Consider the following 23,498-nt stretch of genomic DNA (forward strand, 5'->3'; position numbering starts at 1 on the left):
GCTATACAGTGGAGTAACTAGCGGTAACTACTTATGAGTAATTCCAGTAGTTAAATAATTTTGGTTATTCTGTTAAATAACTATAGTTATGTAATTCAGTAAATCGTTGGAAACATGATGTCCCAATTAATCTGCTACGACGCCCATGGACAGATGCAGCTTTAGTGCTAACTGAAATGTACTAACAAATGTGGAAAAGAAAGAGGTGGCCAACAGACTGGAAACCCTATCGATGTATATACCAATCCACAAGAAAGAAGATGCAAAAGACAGCAGCTACTATAAGACAACAGCAATAAACTAATGTTTCATAGACAGTAGCACTAAACTAATGTTTCATAGACGTCAGCAAATCTTTTGATTTGAACAGATTGGACCTGCTATAACTGTAAAATATCACTATCACTATATAGCTTCCTAACTAGCTAACTAGTTAAACTACGTATAACTAGTTCTTTGCCTGTTCAAGTATAGCTAAATAATTTCCAAAAAGCCAACTTGGATTTTGCCTTTTTAGTGAGGGGCCGTTCTTTTTATTTTTTGCCTTCATGGGTTTTTTTGGAATTAGCTCTAGAATGACATAACTATAGCTATACAGTCAAATGACTAGTTGTAATTACTTATGAGTAGTTAAGTAACTATAGTTATGTAGTTAAATAGTAGTTAAATAGTTATATAGTTAAATATCTATAGTTATGTAGTAAGGTAAGTATAGCTGTGTATTTAGGGAACTTTTCTTAAGTAATTGAGTAATGAGTTACAAATAATTAGGTAACTTTAGTTATAAGTAATTTTGTAGTTATAAGTAATTTGGATTTTGACTTTTTGAACAAGGGAGCATTCTTTTTATTTTTGCTTTCATGGGTTTTTTAGAATTAGATCTAGAGTGAAGTAACTATAGCCCAGTTAGGTAACTATAATACAATTATAGGTGTATTTTTACCATTTTATACCTCCTCCCTAGACTCAGATATACAATTCTTTTTATTTTTTATTTTTTTTAAATATTCTTTATTTCATTTTCATTAAAATGACACACAGAACAAACATACAACCACAGTTATCTACATGAATACAACAAACACATATAGACTAATGCATCCAACTCATCTACATAACGACTACAATCTACATACATACATTAATACATAATACATATATAACATCTTCAACTGCACACTTTACTACACAAACAAGACTTCCTAGAGGGCAGCGGGACATGCCATTGCCATGCTATAGTCCTTAATGTAGCTATTCCCTACAATGGGGAAAAATATCATTATACATCTCCATCCAGCCTATTTAAATGTCCGAAAAAAGAAAGGAAAAAGGAGGAATAAAGGGAGACATATTTAGCTCCCTTACCTCCTGTTTTCAACTTCTGATTTTGCTTTGAGTTTACATATTTCTTCAACTTAAAAGAACAATATTTTCATACTTAATACGTTTACCAACAAAAGTTTGAAGATATATTTTCATTTTCTACAAAATCAACCAAAGGGCGCCATATCATTTTTGTCTTCTCCCAGTCAAGACTCCTAACATAACAGGTAAGTTTGTCCATTTCCATAAAATCGAGCAATTTCATCAGCCAATCTTTCCAAGTTGGCTGGGTCGCGCTTTTCCAATGTACAGCATAGGTCGTTCTCCCAGCTGAAATCATATAAAATAATAATTTCCCATGTTTTTTTTCTAGTAAATTATCCATTACCATATTTAACAAAAACATTTTAGGGTCACATGGGAAATTACACTCTAATATTAATTGCATTTTCTGATGTATCTGGGCCCAATATTTCTTTGCATATTCACAGGACCACCACATGTGAATGAAAGACCCTTGAGTTTTATTACACTTCCAACATTAGGGGTTCTGGTCCTTATATATTTTTGCTAATTTTAATGGGGTCAAATGCCATCTGTTTTGCATCTTGTAATAATTCTCTTTTATTGCTACACACACAGTATATTTCAGACGTACATTCCAATTTTTCTCCCATTGAACCAGTGGTATATTTTCACCCAAATCCTGTGCCCATTTTATCATAGATGGTTTGATTACCTCTTCACACATATCTATTTTTAATAGATACTTATAAAATCTGGTAATTTTCTTGGGCTTTCTATCAAACACTATTTTATCAAATTCAGACATCGTTAATTCTATACCCACTGTTTTAATATCCTGCTGATATCTTTCCTTTAACTGTCGATACAGAAACCAGTTTAGTTTGTACCCCTTTTTTTCCAGGTCCTCCATAGATCTGATAATAATTTTATTGCTTTTATGATCTTTATCTAAGATATCCTTATATGTAACCCAATGGTCAGGAGAAATTATATCATTTTTGTAAAATGCTTCATTAACCGATGTCCAGTATGGCAACTTAGGATAAATAATATTTTTATACTTGTTCCACACTTTCAGGAGAGCCCTTCTTATAAAATGTTGCAGAAAAGCATTATTAGCTTTAGTTTTATCATAAAATAAATATGCATGGGTTCCAAATAAATTTCCTGCCATTTCCAAGTTCAAAATATAATTATTGTCAATCCTAAACCATTCGGTCAACCATTCAAAACAACATGCTTCAAAATAAATTTTTAAGTTCTTTTTATTTTTGCTTTCATGTTTTTTCACAATTAGGTATAGAGTGAAGTAACTATAGCTATACAGTTGAGTAATCAGTTGTAGCTACTTATGAGTAATTCCAATAGTTAAGTAACTATAGTCAAGTAGTTAAATAACTATAGTTATTTAGTTATGTAACTATAGTTATGTAACTTTTGTTAAGTAGTTATGTAAATAGTTGTAAGTAATTATCATAGTTAGGTAACGTTAGTTATAAGTTCTTTGGTAGTTTTAATATACTTCCAAAAGGCCTTTTTCAAGAAAGGACTGTTCTTTTTATTTTTGCTTTAATGGGTTTTTCTAGAATTAGATCTAGAGTGAAATAACTATAGTTACACAATTGAGTAACTAGTTATAACTATTTATGAGTAATTCCAGTAGTTAAGTAACTATAGTCAAGTAGTTAAATAACTATAGTTATTTAGTTATGTAACTATAGTTATGTAATTCAGTAGCTATAGTTATGTAGTTAGATCATTTTTGTTAAGTAGTTGTGTAAATAGTTATTAGTAATTACCACAGTTAGGTAACTTTATAAGTTCTTTGGTAGTTTTTATATGCTTCCAAAAGGCCAACTTGGATTGTTCTTTTTAGAAAAGACTGTTCTTTTTATTTTTGCTTCCATGGATTTTTCTAGAAGTAGATATAGAATGAAGTAACTATAGTTATACAATTGAGTAACTAGTTGTTACTACTTATGAATAAGTATAGTATTAAGTAACTATAGTTAAGTAGTTATCTAACTATATAATTATATATATATATATATATATATATATGTATATATATGTATATGTATATATATCTATATATATATAGGTATATGTAGTTAGATAACTTTTGTTAAGTAGTTAACAAACAACAGCCTTAATAAAACAGGCCTGGAAAATTCCAGGAAAATCACCAAACTGCTTCAAGACGCAGTGCACCCCATAAATATGCTCACTTTGGCCGAGTTGGAATCAGGTAGAATCTTTGTTGGATTCAGTCTCAACGCCTCAAAACTTCTGGCTGCATCACAAACCAGAGCACTGAGTCCTACTGAAATTGTTTTTGCTCACATTGGAGCCTAACTTCTGGAACTGGTCAATATTTCCCATTGGAACCCTTTAATTTGTTATCCATTACCACAATCTCTATCTTTGTTCGTGTGTGTGTGTATTTGTGTGTGTACTTTACATGTGTGTTGATTTCCCACTTAAAAAATAAATTAAAATTAATTTGGACCTTGTCTCTGGAGTTCTCATTTTTCAGAACCATTAAACATAGGCTGCAAGTCCTGGGTAGAGTATACCTGGGCCCTCTCGCTGCTTCCTATTGAGCTAAATTAATTCTTCAATTGAATACAGTTTGTAGGTACCCTCTCAGGACCTTTGCATTTTGGGTAACAAGGAGGACAGTTCATCAACCAACAGAATCAGTATTCCATTCTTCTTCAAGGAACCTGTGGTCACAGAGGTGGCTTTGTGGATGCAGAAATTGGACGGAGTGGCACAAATCACGATGTCAGGGTCTTAAGTAATTCTGCTATCCGTGAAACAATGGAGGTGGGAGTGGTTGTCCCTGTGAACCCAAGTATTACTATGTCTGGTCAACAGATTGGTCTACTTTTGATTGCCGATAGTGTCTATCCAATCAGAAGGTAGCTTATCAAGGTGACTCTAACAGGCTCGGTTTACCAAACACCTCAACCACACAAGAAACCTTGTTGAAAAGGGTTTGGGGAGGTTGAAGGCTCATTGGAGGTACGATAGGGCTTGCCAAAGAAAATGTTACCTCTGTCATTGCCTCCTGTGTGATATGCCACAATATAGTTGAGACAAAGGGACAATTTGAGGGACAACAAGTGGTTTCCCTGGACATTCACTCTGGTCACTCTTGGGGCACCATCGACCTTTAAAAAAAGGAGGGTGAAACACTTAAGACATGTCCTGGCTGACATCTTTTGGCACCAAGAGAGGTGAAATTTTAACATGCTTGTATGATAAAGAAGTGCATTCTTGTCATAGACAATAGCGTCCTATGATGTGTGTTAGCCTCCTTTCACCCCTCCTTTTTTGATATCAGAAATGCAGGTTGATTTGACCCTCTATGACCCTACTGTGAAATGGCCGCTATGGGAAGATGCCAAGGAGTCAACAACCCTGGCATCTTTGCATGCTTAGCCATCTGACTTTGGAAATGCATGTCCAAACACCCACATTCAAACCCCAAAATGAAAACCAACTTCAAAGTGTTTCAAATCCATTTCAAAGGAAGCACTTGCCAGTTTGCTTGGCTAACCCCTCTCTCACTTGCCATTCTCCATTTGCCTCAGGACCTAGTGAGTTCCTTTTAACTCTGGACCTGTAACAAGTGGAGAAACTATTCAGATCAGGTGCAGTATATTCATTAGTTTGGCCTTCTCTGTTCCAACATAACACCTTTGAATTTCCTAATCCTTGTGAGTGCGTGTGACTGTATGTTTTGAATGATTGTTGATTTCCCCTTTTACAATAAACTACTTAGAAATGTGCCTCTGGAATTCTTCATTTCTCTGGACCGGTATACATAGCGACTGGATCCCATATCCCAACAGGGCCCAGGCAACTATTAAATAACCCAGCCACTACCAATGAGCTAATTCATAATTCTCAAACATACATTGGCATTTAAGTGTTCCTTTTGGGACAGTTACATACCCAAGGTTACAAATTGGTGGAGAATTTTGTGGGCAGTCCCCTGGATTCTGGATGGGCTGAGTGTGCAATTGGCACATTCAGAATACAGATGTAGAGGAAAGTGACACTAGAATTCCTAGACAGTGGGAAAAACTGAGTGCAGGAGTGAGTGTTGGATCTTGTGTGTTTAAGCCATAAGGGCTGGGCTATCAAAGGCTGACTTTCCCCTTTCTGTCTTTGGTCACTGAGTCAGTTGCATTCCCTGTTATGGCACAAGTGGAGCAACTATTCAGTTCAGGTACAGTATTTCCATTAGTTTGGCCTTCTCTGTTCCAATGTAACACCTTTGAATTTCCTAGTGTGCATGACTGAATATTGTGTATGATTGTTTATTTCCCTTTTTACAATAAACTACTTAGAAGCCTGCCTCTAGAATTCATTAAACATTTGCTGCTCTCCTGGCTATCCAGTAGACAGTACATCTTTGAAGCTGCCCAGGAGAGCAGCAAATGTTTAATGACATTTATAAATTTACTTAGCAAAAGCATTTTCACATCTGAAGTCTGGGGTAAAACTCTTTCAACTCTAAAAAAAACTCTATTTCATAAAAATAAATACAATAATTCGGTATCTAACAGACTGTGAAAGATTCAGAGTTTAATTCATTGAGACAGTGGATTTAAACCGAGTACCGTTCACCTGGTGATAAAAGAAAGAAAGAAAGAAAGAAAGAACTGTAGATACTAATGGAGGGATGGAACTGATGAACTGAGGACAACAAGTTATCCAACTATCATTACTTAATTACTTAACTACTTATAACTAGCTAGGAATAGTTATTTAATTACACAGATATAGTTACCTAAATACATAAGTAATTCTAAAAATAAAAAATCTTTGAACATGAAAAGAAAAAATAAGAATCCAAAGAAAATAAAAAATAAGAATGCAGTTATAATTACATATATAGTTAGAGTAGAAGTTTTATAGTTACAGTCAGTCCTTCATATCCACAGATATTTTTATCCATGGATTAAAGCACCCATGGTTTGAAAATATTTTAAAAATATATAAATTCCAAAAAGCAAACCCTGTTTTTCCCTTTTTACAGAGGGGACACCATTTTACTTGTGGAGTGTGGAGTGTGGCACAGTAAGCATCAGAAGCAAAAGTGATCTCTTAAGTTAGAGGCTCAGAGCCTTGAAATATAACAGTTAAAGGCTCAGAGCTCAGACAGGTTAAGAGCAGAAAATTTGGCCTTTGCAGTAGCAGTACAAGAGGCATGCATGAAAGAGGCCACCTTAAGAAAACAGCTCTGGAAAATTCCAGGAAAACGCACTCAACTGCCTCAAGACACAGTGCACCCCATAAATATGCCCCCTTGGGCACTCCCACTTTAGTCTAGTCAGAATCAGGCAGAATCTCCACCGGTATGGCAGCATGCAGCCGAGTGTCCTTCCTGGAGATCTCTGGGCGCAGCTGCTCTACCAACATCAGGAAAAGTCTTCTAGGCATCCTCAAGTGAGTGATCCACTTCGTCTCGGACCACACCGAACACATGAGCTTTGGCCAAAAGTCAGTTTCAAGTGGGTACACCCACCACCTCCTGGCCATAGGCTGGCACAAAAGACGAACTATTATTTCCGCAGCAGCCTGATCTTGCCCCTGGCCATGGCTTTCCAACACAAGGCCTCTCACCCTGCGATGGAGCCATCTCCTCCTTCTCCTCCTTGAACTTAGCACAGAATCTGTAATGTGCAGTGCCTGAAGTTGCCTGTTAAACCTCTGCCTTCATTGAATAAGTGCAAGAGAAGCGGTAATAATCCTGAGGAACACCTGGTACTGCTTCAGGATGGCATGCAGAAGAAGCTGGCACAAGGGATCCATCTTGCTCTGTCCATGTGGAGTTCTTTACAGAAATGGTGACAATGCATCCAGTGTTGCATCTTACATTGCCAAAAATCGATCTTGACAGCACATGCACATCTTTTGTCTCTCCAAAAAACAAAACAAAATCTGGGTATGTTTGTTTGCAACCGAAAAGGGGCCTCCATCTTGTGACACGTCAGCATTGACGAAAGCAGAAATGAGTTTGATTGACAGGCCCCAAAATAAAAGATCCCAGGAAAGATCTGATGCAATCGAAGAGGAGGTTCCATCTTAAATAGCTCCTTTTGAACAACTGACGTGTTAAATTGCACTGGGAACGTTTGTTCGGGGTAAAGGTTAGTGGAAACTTCATACCTGACATATTTGGGTCTTGAGGGACCGGGTCTGCCTGAATCTACCCAGGGCAACAGTGCTAGTGTGAAAGGGGCCTCTGTTGGATTCAGGCTCAACATCTCAGTGTTTCTGGTTGTACCAGAAAGCAGAAAACAGAACCAGAGCAATGGATTCAAATTACAGGAAAAGAGATTCCACCTAAATATGAGGAGGAATTTCCTGACAGGAACAGCTGTTCGACAGTGGAACAGACTCCCTTGGAGTGTAGTGGAGTTTCCTTTAAACAAAGTCATCTGTTGGGAGTGCTTTGATTGTGAGTTCCTGCATGGTCCTTGTGGTCTCTTCTAATTCTACAATTCTATTATTCTAACAACAACAAAGGTACAATACACCAAAATGTCCCTATTTCCTTTGTCTCTCTATAATCCTCTTCATTGCTCCCACCACATCCTCATTCCTCAGGCTGTAGATGAAAGGGTTGAGCATAGGGATGACCATGGTGTAGATGACTGCTACAACCTGGTCCTTTGCAGCACTGTAAGTTGAGGAGGGCCGGATGTAGACAGCAATCACACTGCCATAGAACAAAGATACTGCCCCCAAGTGAGAGCCACATGTTGAGAAGGCCTTGCGCTTCCCAGCAGCTGAAGGTATCTTCAAGATGGCCACCAGGATGAGTATATATGAGGTCATAATAAAAAGGAAAGGTCCCATAATAATTAAAGAGCCCTCAGTGAAGGCCAGGAGCTCATTGGGTTGAGTTGAGGAGCAAGAGAGGTGCAACAGGGGTTGGACATCACAAAAGAAGTGTGGAACCTCCCTGGAGGCACAAAAGGAGAGCCGGGCCATCAGGAGTGTGTGGACCAGTGAGTGGAAATGAGCCAGGAGCCAAGAGCCCATAACCAGTAGGAGGCAATGCTTGTGACTCATGAGGGCAGAATAGCGCAGTGGGTGGCAGATGGCTACATAGCGGTCATATGCCATGGATGCAAGGAGGAAGCTGTCTGTGATGCCAAAGGCCACAAAGAAATACATTTGGGTGAGGCAGCCCCAGTAGGTGATGGATTTTGTGTGTGACAGTATGTTCTCCAGAGCTTTGGGCACAGTGGTAGAAATAAACCCAAGATCTGCCAAGGAAAGGTGGCTGAGAAAGAAGTACATGGGGGTATGGAGGAGTCGGGAATCAGTTCGAATGAGGAGGATGATCATCAGGTTTCCCAACAGGGTGAGCAGATAGATGGACATGAAGAGGGGGAAGAGAATCCCCTGATTTCCTGTTTTGGTGGACAATCCGAGGAGGACAAATCCAGATGTTCTGGTTTGGTTCACATTGTCCATGTGTCATTTAGAAACACCTGTGGGGAAGAGAATGTAAGTCATCAGATGGGCAGGAAGAACATGACACTGCCTGATTTCTTAGAAACTTCAGAAATGATGACAAGATTGGCTTCTATCCTAGGCTTAGTCCTGACTAGGGTACATCTATTGAATCAGTTGCATTTACTTTTATGTCAACTCACCACTGACCAATTGATTCAACAGCTGAATTGAATTGAAATATGAAACAGGAAGGAGATGGTGTTGATGTCTTCATCACTCCTCCCCCCACCCCAATGATTCCTTTAGCAACAGAATTTCAAGACCAAAAATCAGCCTGGGGCTCTCTCAAAGCAGCATCTGCACCCCAGGAAAGGTTACACTGGAGAAATGCATCTCTTTAAGTTATGAAAATCCTTTGGGGGCTAGAATGGTCAGTTGTGGCCTACAACTCCCTGCGACTGTAGGCAGAATAGCCAAAGGTGACAGTTTAAGGGAGTTGTTGACCAAAGAACCAGAGCTAACAACCCCTAATTTGACAATAGGGAGCAATATACATATTGTTACTGAGTGATTGGGGAGAGGTATTTGAGTTAATTTGACGAGAAATGGCAAAAAGAAGAAAAACTGTGTGAACATAAATGACCATTTACCAGGTGCTAGCTGTCCATGAAGACCCGACACAGTGTGGTGGTTCAAGTGTTGGATTAGAGTAAACTATGGAGTTTATCACATGGGATGGATCCCATGAAGAAACGGGATTTAAAAATCTGCAAAAAACCACAAAAGCAGGTTGATTTTTCAGACTCGTCAGGGTTAATAAGCAATAATGCAACATTAATCCGAAAGGAAAATCAACAAAATCCACTCCTTATTACTTTCAGGATTTTCTGAAATTAAAAAAGAGCAAGCTTTGTCCACTTTCTGTTCAGGTTAATGACGCGTTAATGCTCATTAACCCTTACGTCATGTGAAAATCACGAAAGTCCACTTTCTGTCCAGGTTAACCCCTGACATCATCTGAAAATCTAATTTAAACAACCTAAAGTGATCTGTTCAAAAGGCCTCATTTTCACTTTCTGTTTCTTTGGTTACCTTTCTTGTGATGTATGTGTTTGCATTGGGGCATGGTGGCATAAGGACCATTTCCAGCCTTGCGAATTTCTGTTTTTTGTTTCAGTGGTTGAGCTGGTCAGCAGAATATGGAGTGTGTAGTTTTGTTGTTGTTTTAAAGTAAACTTTCTAAGTTTTAATTTCAAGAACATGGTTCTTTCTCTGGTAATGACAATACAAGAGAAATGAGAAGTAGTCTCTTTTGAGCCTCTTGCTATCCAGCAGCTACTCTGATGGACTGAGTAGAAGAGGGAGGGAAAGCCTACCCCTGCCACAAATCAGGTTTGCTTTCTCTATTAATACCATAAAAAAGATAAATGTGTCTTCTGACAACCTCAACAAAGCAGCAATAAAAGGAGCCAATCTTTGTGGCTCCTTTTTGCACCATGGAAAGGCCAGATGGGGGCTGCGGGATGTAGTTGCCATGGGGCCCTGATCCGGCACTGCATGTGGCTGTCTGTACAGCCCGGCACTTAACGAGAGCTACAACCAAGCAAGCAACATTTTAAAAAAAAACTCAAGCAAACAAGCATTCGAAGATATCAGAGCTTGGATAAGATACTTTTTTGCACTATAACTCCCAGAAGACCCCATCCAGCATGACTGGTATTTTCAAGCCCTGAGTGGACCAGACATTACAAGCACAGTCCTTCTGCCAAAGCCTCCACAGAAAATGACCTCATTGACAGTTTTCTTCAAATAATGGCTGGGTAAGCAGGATAGTGAACCTAACACAAACCTGCCCAATGAACTGCAACACAGACCCATTCATGTGAGTGCATCTTAACACTGATCCATCCAAGGGTAGTGGGGTTTTCCTTCTATTGGCAGGGCTTAAAATAGCTCTTGGCTCAAAAGGTTAATAAACCAAAAGCAAAGCCTACGCTGGAGCCAGCTTAGGGTAGTGGTTTGAGTACTGGACTATGACTCTGGAGACCAGGTTTCAAATACTAGTTTGGCCATGGAAACCCACTGGATGACTGTGGGCAAGACATATTCTCTCAGTTTTAGAGGAAGGCAAAGGCAAACCCCCTTAGAACAAATCTAGCCAAGAAGAACCCATGGGAAATTCAATTTAAAGTCACCATTACTTTGAAACTACTTGAAGGTACACAATGATAACAAAGCTGACCCTGCCAATCAGTATTATTGGATGAGACCAAATCCCTGATATTACTTTATTAATTAAAAGATCTCCCAGCATATACCATCAAATCACAGGGCAAAATACACATAAAATCAATTATGAATAAATTTATTCTCCTTCTCCCATAATAGTAATAATATTAGAACCTATCCAAAGAAACCAGTTGGCTGCATTTTCTGGACACAAAAAAGAAACCATGTGTACACACAACGTACTGGGAGACAGTTTGTGATATCAATGCAATGCCAATGAACAGAGCAGTATGCTTGCAAATATCAGTTGCACAGGTGAAAAGTGTAGAGGCCTTCCTGCTTGCTTTTTGGGGTGTCTTGCAAGCCTATAGCAAGACTGGAAACAAGCTTTTTGAAGCAGCAGGATTCTACTTCAGTGGTTCAGAACTGCTGTGGTTTTGACCATTTACATTATGTTAAAATCAGTTAGGAATTAATATAATAATCTAAAAGAGACCCAAAGGCAACTTAAACTAATGAAAGCCTCATGGATAATGAGGTGTAACTCTGAGCCTAGGGTGAAGGACCTTTGCCCCTCCAGATGTTTTTGATAATAACTCTATTTAACAACACCCAACATGACCTATGATAAGGGATCGTGAAATTTATGGAGGAATAAATCTTCTCCTGAGAGCCAGTGTGGTGTAGTGGTTTGAGCATTGGACTGTGACTTTGGAGACCAGCGTTCAATTCCCAGCTTGGTCATGGAAACCCACTGGACAACCTTCAACAAGTCATACGCTCTCAGCCTCAGAAGAAACTTGCCAAGATTCTCCACCCTTAGTACAGACCTTCTGATCAGTTCTGAATATAATGAAGTTGTATTCCACTTCTGTATGCCTCTACATGATATTCAGAACTAAGTCTTTCCATCCCAACTTGTCACGTTACCCACTGCATACCTCATATGGAGATGGTTCCTTTGCTCTTTCAGTCTAAGCAGATAACTTTTTTCATCCATATGTGAAGAGGAGGAGCGGACTGGATCATGTCTGAGAGCTAGGGAAGAAAGTGGATGTCTCTAAGTATCAACAGGACAAATATCCATAGCTCTGGAGAGACTAAAGGGGAAGAAGTATGGAAAGTAGACTTGGTGTGAGTATTAATTTCACACCCTGATATCTACTATTTCCTTGCCCATCAAAATTGTTATGAGTGGCTTAGGGTAGTCTAAAAGATGAACAGATTGCATAGGCTCAGCAGAACAGAACTGGGAAGTTGAGTCTGTAAAAGAGACTGAGAAAGTGAGAACAGTGGAAAGATAAAGAAATGTGAAAGAAATGGATGGCTGGAGGTAATAAGACTTTGTGTTCTGGACTGCAACAAAGCAAGAAAGACTATAATTTGGTGAACGTCCCTCCTCACTATGGTATGGTAGACAGAAATACAATAATAAAAATTTTCTCTCTGGAGCTTACCTGCCCCTTGGGCTAATGGAGAGATACCACAGGGATTCTAATACACTCAACAGCTCCAGAATGTTGCATGGGAGTTCATTACATTTGCACTAGCACTGCTTTGTTAGCCATGGCAGGTTTGCTTTGGGGAAATCAGGAAAAAGGGGCCAGGTATTTTTTTCTTTAGGTCATATATTTCTTAGCTCAAATATTGTCATGAATTACATAAAGCTGCATAGACCAAGTCTCATTTTGGGGAAGAAAAGTGAGGTTCAATTCAAATCAGTGGTGCCTGGTGGCTCCGAAGTCAGTGAATCCATTCTCAGTTTTGGCTAGCTTTCTGTAGGAGCTTTCCAAGGTTCTTGTTGGGTAATTCAAGTTACTAATGTCTTGAATCTACATATGCATAGGAAGCCTACATCCTGACTAATCAATGAATAGATCAGGAAAAAGAAAACTTTCATCTCATCATCTTTCTGATGTGGTAGGATGAGATGGCAACCCAACAGGGAGAGAAGAATTTCTTGGTGTGAGAGTAAGAGCCCATGGACAGTTCATCTTACAGTCACCATAAGTTGGAAATGACTTGGAGGCACAATAGCCTTCCAAAGGAAGTGGCCTGAATCACATGGTTTGTTAGCTGGGCTACAAAAGGTATTTTACAATGCTAGTAATATGCAAATGGAAGGTTTTAAATGAGAGAAGGTAGCAGAGATTGACATGTAGGTAATGCAATGCTATCTAAAAATCCCACTTGCTCTAAATAGCAAAGAGAGGGGGAAGAGAGAATGCTGAAGTTTTCCAACGGTTCTGAACCTATTTAGGGCTTGGGTTCAGCAGCATGGGGAGCTCCTTTAACTCCTAAATTAAAACCTGGAATTCATTCACTGCCTCATTGAAATAGAAGCCACCATTTGCCACTGAACCACCTGAACGAATGACTGACTGACACAATTTTTTAAATTTGAGGTGGGAATATGCAGCCCTCCAGATGTTGGAGGACTGCAAATAGCATTCTTCACCATTGGCTATGCTAGCTAAGGAAGCTGAGTCCAACTGCATCTTGAGGGCTGCATGATCCCCTGCCCAAGTCTAAGTTATAATTTACTTAGTCTTGTAGTTGTTGTCATGTGCCTTCAAGTCATATCTGACTTAGGGAAACCCTATGACAATTCTATCATGGGGTTTTCTGGGGCTGAGAGAATGTGACTGGTCCAAGGCCACTCAGAAGGTTTCCAAGGGGGAAATGATGTGGATTCTTCCATACATTCAAGCCCAATAGAATATTACCAGGCAAGGTGAGGAACAGAGAAAGAGCCACAGGGGAAATCTTCAATTGAAGAAGCTAGACAGATCAGTCGAGAGGAACTCAGGCTGTATCCGCACTGCAGAAATAATGCAGTTTGACACAGCTTTACTATCATGGCTCCATCCTATGGAAACCTGTGATTTGTAATTTGTTGTGGCACCAGAGCTCTCTGATAGAGAGGGCTAAACAAAACTGCAAATCCCAGAATTCCATAGCACTGAACCATGGCAGTCAAACTGGTGACAAACTGCATTAATTCTTTAGTGCAGATGCAGCCACAGGTGGCTTTGTTTGGTTCTTCCAGCCACCATCATCTTTAAAATGGGTGAGGAGGTTTGTGACTAATGGCTGGGAACTCTCCAAGGTGCTGATGTTGAAATGGAAAGAGTAGAGCAAGCAATTTGAGAGCGAATTATTGCCTGGCTTCTGTGTATTGTGAGCTGCTATTTTGCATGCCAGCAGAGCTGACTGTCACTGAAGTTTCATATGTTACTGGTTCTGTTTGTCCTTGCACCAATAAAATGCCATTCAGAGAAGAGGTGTCTTGTGCCTCTAGAAGGCAGTGGAGATTTCAGTTTTAGAGCTATCCAAGATGCTAAGAAAGTGATCCTCAGACAGATTCACATCCCTCCTCTCTGACCTGGAAGCCACCAGATACTAATGTTCCTTAGCCTGGGTCTTGGATTCACACACACACACACCTCCCCAGGTTAGGTCCGTACCAAAACTCAGCACTCACATTCTGGAATGACCAATAACCTCTGAGTTTGCATTTGCAACCATCTCAGCTGAATTATCACATAGGGTTATATAACATAAATCTCCACATGCACTGTTATGTAATGACTGCAGAATGCAACCCTTCTGTTAAATGGCAATGCACTGATTGTGGAATGCAACCCCTGCAATAAATGGTTGTGTCCAGGAAAACCCAGAGAAGTGAAGACAAGCAGCCACCCAAAAGGAAGGTATTTTTGCCATACATCAAAGGAGTCACAGACAGAATAGGCAAAGTGGTGAGGAAGCATAACCTGCAGAATGTCAGGAAGAAACGTTTCTGGAACATGGCCACATAGCCTGAAAAACCCACAAAAACTATAGTAATAAACTAATGTTTCATAGACAGTAGCACTAAACTAATATTTCATAGACTTCAGCAAAGATTTCGATTGTAGAGATTGTACCTGGTATAACTGTAAAACTATCACTATCACTGTATAGCTTTCTAACTAGTTAATTAGTTAAACTACGTATAACTAGTTCTTTGCCTGTTCAAATATAGCTAAATAACATCCAAAAAGCCAACTTGGATTTTGCCTTTTTCAACGAGGAACCGTTCTTTTTATTTTTGCCTTCATGTTTTTTTTTAGAATTGGCTCTAGAGTGAAGCTATACAGTGGAGTACCTAGTTTTAACTACTTATGAGTAATTCCAGTAGTTCAGGGGTAGGCAACCTGCGGCCCGTGGGCCGGATGCGGCCCGGCAAGGCCTTGGGACTGGCCCCAGCCCGGTCCTGCCACCGATTGCCGCCGGAGCCTTTGGCCTCTCGCGTGAGGGCATGGGGCCTTTGGCCTATCAGGAGGAGGTGGGCAAGGGGAGGCAAGCAGCAGGCAAGGGGTGCAAGCGGCGGGCAAGGGGGGCAATTGTCTATAGAAGCCTCCGAAACATGCATTTATATGAACATTTTTTTAAAAATCAGCAATTTTGTTGCGTGTCCTCCATTTTTTTTTAAAAAAGTGTCCTTCATTTGAAAATTTTGTCCCACATTTGTCCCAGTTTATTTATTTATTTAATTCTTTTTAAAATTATTTAATTATTTATTTTTTGGCTTCGGCCCTCCAGTTGTCTGAGGGACAGCAACCCGGCCCCCGGCTCAAAAAGGTTGCCTACCCCTGCAGTAGTTAATAACCATTTTAAATAGTTAAGTAACTATAGTTATGTAAAGTAACTTTTGTTAAGTAGTTATTCAAATAGTAACAAGTAATTATTACAGTTAGGTAACTTTCGTTATAAGTAGTTTGATATTTTTACATACTTCAAGGTCTGCTTTTTCTAAACTGTGAATGCTTATATCCTCAGTTAGGAAGTAGGAATAAAATGGAAAAAATAAACCTATAACTATATTATAGTGATACTAACAATGGTAATTACCTGTAACTAATTAAATAACTACTTAATAATAGTTGTGTAATTACATAACTATAGCTACTGAACTACATAACTATCATATTTAACTACTTAATAATGAGTAACTCATAAATAGTTACAACTAGTTACTTGACTGCATAGCTATTCACTCTAGATCTAATTCTAAAATAAAACAACATCCGTTCCCTCATTTCTCTTGTATAAATCTTCTGCATAAATCTTCTGTGTATTGCCTCTTTTTATTTCTTCCTTTCCCTGTATTTCCTGTATTATGTATTACGACTGTAACCTCATTATTCTTAATGTTTCCCAGCATGTCACTTAAATTTTGGTGCTGGCTTTAGACTGAACAAACTGGATGATGCAAATGTGGTTTTGGGGGACTGTAAGTATAAAAATGAAAATCAGAAGGGATTGCACGCTTGGAATCTACTGGACTTCAAGGTTTGCTTTTTCAAAACTGTGGATGCTGATATCCTAGGTTAAGAAGTAGGGAAAAAAAGGGAAAAATAAACCTAAAATTACAGTGCGCCCGCGTCATATGTGGGCATGCTATACACAGCTTCCAGCATACGCACACATGCACATAGCGCACATCCTGTGGTGTACCAGGTGCACACTGTGCAAACAAGTTTGAGTTTAAGCGGTATTTCCTTTATGCAGCGGGGAATGGATCCCCCAAGTAAGGGAAGGGCCAACTGTATAGTATAGCAATATAAAAAATACCAAACTATTTATAACTAAAGTTACCTAACTGTAGTAACTACTTGTAACTATTTATATAACTACTTAACAAAGTTACCTAATTACATAACTATAGTTACTGAACAACATAATTATAGTTATTGAACTACTTTAAATAGTTAATTAACTACTACTAGAATTACTCATAAGTAGTTACAACTAATTACTTAATTGTATAACTATAGTTACTTCACTCTAGATGCAATTCTAAAAAACATGAATTCAAAAATAAAAAGAATGGTCCCTTGTTGAAAAAGGCAAAATACAAGTTGGCTTTTTGGAAGTATGTAACAAATACCAAACTACTTATAACCAAAGTTACCTAACTGTAGTAATTACTTGTAACTATTGGAATAACTAACTATTTGAATAACTAACTTTTAACAAAAGTTACTTAACTACATAACTATAGTTATTTAACTATTGGAATTACTCATAAGTAGTTATAACTAGTTACTCAACTGAATAGCTACAGTTACTCCACTCTATATCTACCCTAGGTTTAACACCTACAACCCCAAACACCCTCCCTTCCCCCAAACACATTAACAACATGTAGCAACAAAAAGCATGGCCGTTTGCTGCCATCTAGTGGTATTTCACCACCTGCCATCCTGTGTCCACCAGCTCCTTCCACTACTCAGTTGCTGGCTGTGTGAGGACATTTATCTCCAACTTTAGGTTTGTTGTGATTGTGATGATTGCTACACTTAGAAAAAGTGAGGGAAGTTATAGTGCGTTATGGAAAGGAAGTAAAAATGAAAGGAGGAATGAAATGCCAACAGGTTCTGTTGCTGACCACGAGGAACACTAATCAAAATTGGCCAGAATCATTTATCACAGTCTACATTGTGTAACATTACATATACTTAGCTGCATAACAGGGGCACTGAGTTTCTCTGTTAGCCAATTGTGAAGATGTGTAACAGGACACTGGGAAAACTGTCCTAATGTGAATCATACTCAACAGATCTGCATCAGCGCTCCCTAGATCAGGGATTCCCATACTCTGGCCTTCCAGGTGTTTTGGACTTTGGCTCCCAGAATCCCAGAACATTGCTCAAGGAATCAGTCCCACTGTGCATAAGTCCTGTTGCATTTCAGCCACTTTGCCAACTTCTCCATGTAGTATCCTTTTCCCACTTTCCTCCCTTGTTCTCAGCTTACTTCAGTTGCTACAAACTTTAGACCAAAATGCAGAAGTAGTTTGCACTCAGTTAACTTAGTGGGGGGCAGAAGAGAGAAAGGGTGGACTATTGCCCTTCCCAGTAGGAAAATGCAAGCTGTCGTGGCCTCTCCCAGTGGCATCACTAGGATTGGTGTCAACCCAGTGGAGTAACTCATGATGTCATCACCACGGTTGCCTTGCACACCCCAGCAAGGACAGTGGTCCCAGAGGCGTAGAAGAGGATGCTGAGGAAGAGAAGCCAGCATCCTTGACTCTGACAGGGAGGTGGACTGGGATGCCCAACATTTCAGTCTACTAGCCTTGTTTGCATCTTCCAAAGTGGTCCAGGCACCTTTCAGCAAAGAGAGTGGCCTCCAGGAATTCATCACGGCATGCTGATGATGCCCTAGCCTCTTCTAGGTCACCTCCTGGTCACCTTTCAATCTCTGGGAGGCCCAGTCTATCCATGAAGAGATGCAGAAGTACACACCAGAAGGCAATCTCTTTCCACAAGTGCACCAGGAGACACTCCCTTCTGAGATGTCACCCAATGTGGTCCACATCCCCTGCACCCACCCACCCCCCAATACAAATGACCCTGGCCTCTGCTAGCTTCTGTGTTCTTCCTCACTAATAATTATGGCCATCTTGACCATGTTCTGATATTGTGAAACATTAGAAGGTATGGAAAGATCAGCTTTATATTCATCGAGATTGAGAGAGAGAGATGTGTGGTTAGTGGCTGCACTAGGAACTGCACTTAGATGTCCTTTTGAAAACTGGAGGCTCCTGCCCAATTGTTTTTACACTAGCAGCCAGCATGGCGTACTGGTTTGAGCACTGGACTATGACTCTGGAGATCAGGGTTAGATTTCCCATTCACCATAAAACTCACATACTTCCAGCCTCAGCAAATCTCCTCTGAACAAATCTTGCCAAGAAAACCTTAAGATAGGTTTGTCTTAGGGTCACCACAAGTCAGAAACTACTTGAAGGTGCACTACAACAACAATAACAACAACAAACACTGTAAGTTCTGCTGAGTACGAAGGACAAGGACATTGCTCTGTGAGGAGCAACTCCCATAAGACATCAGTAGTATGAAAGGAAATAGAAACAGAGTTACAGATCTAGGTTACAAAAACTCTAGATTATAAATCCATAACTGCCAGCCTATGGAGAAACTGCAAAAGTGACCAGGAAGAGGAGATAAAGCAATACTTAAAAGTGGGTACTAACTAATAAAACAGTTTAAATATAGCCTCAGTATTAAAGATAATGTAGAAACTCTTGCCAGTGTCTATCATCCAAAACACACTGCAGAAACAACCCAGTTTGAGACCGCTTTAACTGCCCTGGCTCAATGCTAGGAAATTCTGGGAATTGTAGTTTTGTGAGACATTAAGCCTTCTATGTCAAAGCCCTGTGGTATCACAATAAATTACAGTTCCCAGAATTTCCTAGCACTAAGCTAGGGCAGTTAAAGCGGTCTCAAACTATATTATTTCTGCAGTGGGTTTTGGACCTATATGGAGTAAGTGGTGTCAAAGTGAAGAGCTTGATTTTTCTGGAAATTTGGAAGGCGGGGCACCAGTATAAAAGGTATCAAATTGTCAGTTGTGTTCCCTAGTGTATTCATTTTCCTATGAAATGAGAGATTTGGATCTTTGGTCTCAGAGACAAACTAAATATATTAGTTGGAGATCCATGGTCACAGCCTTTCATTAGGAAAACTGACAGTTTTGCCTTCAGAAAAATTGGTGGGATTCTTCTGGAAAGTAATATGTTATCCAAACCAGACATCCCTTCAGCTCCAATCTGCCATTGGACTCTTTCTAGCATGCCTGGTTAGTACTCTTCCTTAGTGGAGGCAAAAAAGAGAAGGCCTAAATGCACAAGCAAGACAGAGGGTGCATCTACACTGTAGAAACAATGCAGTTTGTCACCACTTTGACTGCCATGGTTCCATCCTGCAGAATCCTGGGATTTGTATTACTCTTTGGGAGAGAAGGCTAAAGACCTCATGAAACTACAGGATTCCATAAGATGGAGCTACAGCACTTAAAGTGGTGTCAAACTGCATTATTTCTACAGTGTAAATGCACCCAGAGATCCTTGACAAGGGAGTTTATCAGACTCAAGTTTTGGACCCTGCAATTGCGCTAAGGAAGTGTAAAGAACGTTGCGAAATGACTGTTTTGCGTGATGTCTTACCACATTGCTTTCTTTTACGTCATTCCCCCGTAACATTATGTTAACGCTACAATTGCGTGAAAGTTGCGATTTGCGTGATGTGAAACCATGCATAGCAGAACTGTCTACTACACCAGCGCCTTCCTTTTGTCTTTCGCATTTCGCATCAACATATTTGCGCATGCCCTTTGGAGGCTTTGGTGGCATCCTGACCTTTGTGCTTCCGGGGGAGTGAGGGGGTTCCCCCCCCCATCTCTAGGGTCCTATTTAGCAGAGGGGAGGGGGAGAAGGAAAGAGCCGAAGGAAAAAGGGGAATCTGGATGCAACAGGTGACAGAAGGCAAAAGGGCAAATCAGGGTGGCTTTTGGACTGCAAATGCAGTATTTTCCCCCCATTATTTTTATTATTAAATATATACAAAATGAGCGCATGTTTTGTTGTGTTTTTTTGCTGAGGAATGTGTGTGTGTGTGTGTGTGTGTGTGTATTTGCCCTTTGCAACAGTATCCCTTTGCTGGAAGTCAGCTAATAAAAGTGAAAGGGAAAAATAATAGGGCACTTTTTTCCTTGGAGAATCCATGCTAAAATGCGAATGTTACAATCGAATGTTACATTTGTTGCTTTTGTCAATTAGGCAATTGGCAAAAGGATACATGCTTTTGCAAGGAATTCAGGGACAGCTCTGAATTGCTTTTAAAAGTAATAAAATAATGCATGACAATCGCATCCTTTTCTGGCATTTATGGTGATGAATTTATTATTATTATTATTATTATTATTATTATTATTATTACAAGTGCAAGAGGCATTCTGGGGTGGCAAGGAGTGGGGGATACAGGATGCATTATTTTTATCATTAAATATATACACCCCTGTCTTTATTTTTATTTATTTTTTCATTATTTTTATTATTAAATAAAATGGAATGGATGACCCCTAGGGGCCCCTTTCCTTTGCAGACTCATAGGTGTCATTGCAGGACAGAGGAATGGGGCAGGTATGGATGACCCTTAGGGGCCCCTTTCCTTTGCAGACTCCTAGGTGTCCATGCAGGACTGATGAGTGGGGCTGCAATGGATGACCCCTAGGGGCCCCTTGCATGTGCAGCCCCCAGGTGTCCATGCAGGACAGAGGAATGGGGCTGGGATGGATGACCCCTGGGGACCCCTTGCATTTGCAGCCCCCCGGGTGTCCATGCAGGACAGAGGAATGGGGCTGGGATGGATGACCCCTAGGGGCCCCTTTCCTTTGCAGACTCGTAGGTGTCATTGCAGGACAGAGGAATGGGGCTGGGATGGATGACCCTTAAGGGTCCCTTTCATTTGCAGTCTCCTAGGTGTCCATGCAGGACAGAGGAATGGGGCTGGGATGGATGACCCCTAGGGACCCCTTGCATTTGCAGCCCCCCAGGTGTCCATGCAGGACAGAGGAATGGGACTGGGATGGATGACCCTTAAGGGCCCCTTTCATTTGCAGCCTCCTAGGTGTCCATGCAGGACAGAGGAATGGGGCTGGGATGGATGACCCCTAGGGGACCCTTGCATGTGCAGCCCCCCCGGGTGTGCATGCAGGACAGAGGAATGGGGGTGGGATGGATGACCCCTAGGGGACCCTTTCATTTGCAGCCTCCTAGGTGTCCAGAGGAATGGGGCAGCCTCCTAGGTGTCCATGCTGGAAAGAGGAATGGGGCTGGGATGGATGACCCCTGGGGGTTCCTTACATTGGAAGCCTCCTAGGTGTTCATGCAAGACAGAGCCACCACCCCCCTCCCCGGGGACTGTCCTGGAAAAGGAAGGCCACCGGAAGGGAATGGGGTCAAAAAGCAGCCCAGCGTCATGGGAACTTTGCAATCAGTAACTTTAGCGTTGCGTTGCACTGCTGCCTACCACACCAAACCATTTCGCAGCACATTTCGCAAGATAACGGGAGACCATGGCCTGGCTTCCACTTTTGCCTGCAATGCCCAAAAAGGGGAGGAATGACGCTTAAACTACGGGAGCATTACGCAACGGGCTCCCATAGAAATGAATGGCTTCTGGAAGAACATCGCGCTTTCACGTTATTGCGCAATGTTGGTGACGCTAACATTGTGCGATAGGCAGGGGAAATTGCCAAAAACTCGCATCTGATAAACTCCTAAGGCTGCTGCCATGCTGCATGAATAAAGAGCTTGGCACCTCTTTACCTTCCATGGCTCAAGCCTCTGAAATTCTGGGTTTTATAGATTGGTGAGGGCACCAGACCTTTTTGACAGGGAAGGTTAAATATCTCACGAAACCACAGATCCTAAATTCCATAGCATTGATTCATGGAAGTTAAAGCAGGGTCAGACTCCTTTATTATGGCAGTGTGGCAGCAGCCTTAGCAAGGAAAATGGAATGAGAATAGAATATGCTAAAAAATAAGGAGGAATCAGAAAAAAAACATTTAAAAGGAGGAACAACAGCATGGTAATGAATCTGAGAGGGAGACGAGGAACCCATACTATTTGTCTGTAATCTGATCACAGAGCTTCTCCTATTCTAACTGTCTAATCACAGAGGACCTCTTTAAAAGGAGGGGAAAGAAAAAAGAAATGTGGGAGCACCTTTAAGACTAGCTGGTTTTTATTTTCACATGAGCTTTCATCAATATCATTCCACTTCTTTGGCTGCAGTAAGGAGTGGTGTTAAGGCCTCAGGCATAAAGCATATTTATCCAGCTGCAGGAGTAGGAAAGAATGCAGTAGGATCCCAAAAGGTGTATATCATCACCATTGCCCTAAATTTTCAAAGGAAAATTTGTAAAAGCATACAGGTCTCTCTGATCTTTGCAGTGGTCAGTTAGTGCTTATGTGTGAAAGCAACAACTCTGCTTACCAAAAGTCAATTTCCCTAGGTTCAAAATGGTTTCCCTTTGATATATGTGCAGTAGCAAGGGTTCTTGTATTAATAAATGTAGTGTGCCATGAAACCACTGTCCTTGTTAGCCATTGTGTGGGTAGAGGCAACAGTGAGCTGGAGAGCTTAATTCATAAAAGTGTGTGTGTGTGTGTGTGTGTGTGTGTTGTGATCCAACTATTTCAGTTTACAATCCAGCTATTTTGCATTGAAGATATAGGAAACACTTGGCTGCCTAGCATGGCATGATGCAATCAGATGAAATCATCAAATTCATTACACTCCACCTCTTTCTGATGGAAATATGGTGTTATATTATTTTCATTATTTGGCCCAAGTGGAAAACAAATATTTCTCTATCACTCACTTCAGCCATCTACATCCTATGCCAGGCATAAGCAACCAGATGCCCAGCAAACATTTTTGGGCTCCAGCTGCATTAATCCCAATCTTTGGGTAATATAGCTGAGGCTCACAGGAGTTGTGGGCCAAAACCTTTGGAGGGCATGAGGCTCCCTGCCTCTGGCAATGTCCCTTGGGAGTGCAGACAGCAGGGAT

At 40.5% G+C, this 23,498-nt stretch overlaps 1 protein-coding gene across 1 annotated transcript; it reads right to left on the reverse strand.

Annotated features, from left to right (window-relative positions):
* Window positions 1-7,917: 7,917 nt before the first annotated feature.
* On the reverse strand, window positions 7,918-8,853 carry LOC149322859 (olfactory receptor-like protein DTMT). Its single transcript, XM_089509610.1, has one exon. It carries the CDS (start codon window positions 8,851-8,853, stop codon window positions 7,918-7,920), a length of 936 nt encoding a protein of 311 aa, XP_089365736.1.
* Window positions 8,854-23,498: the final 14,645 nt, after the last annotated feature.

This window comes from Sceloporus occidentalis, unplaced genomic scaffold (assembly GCF_023333645.1).
Source record: "Sceloporus occidentalis isolate IW3139 unplaced genomic scaffold, rSceOcc1.0.p SCAF_1, whole genome shotgun sequence".
Lineage (NCBI taxonomy): Eukaryota > Metazoa > Chordata > Lepidosauria > Squamata > Phrynosomatidae > Sceloporus > Sceloporus occidentalis.

What these genes read in the sequence shown, in the direction of transcription:
- LOC149322859 (XM_089509610.1), bottom strand. Translation starts at nt 8,853, where the DNA reads ATGGACAATGTGAACCAAACCAGAACATCTGGATTTGTCCTCCTCGGA.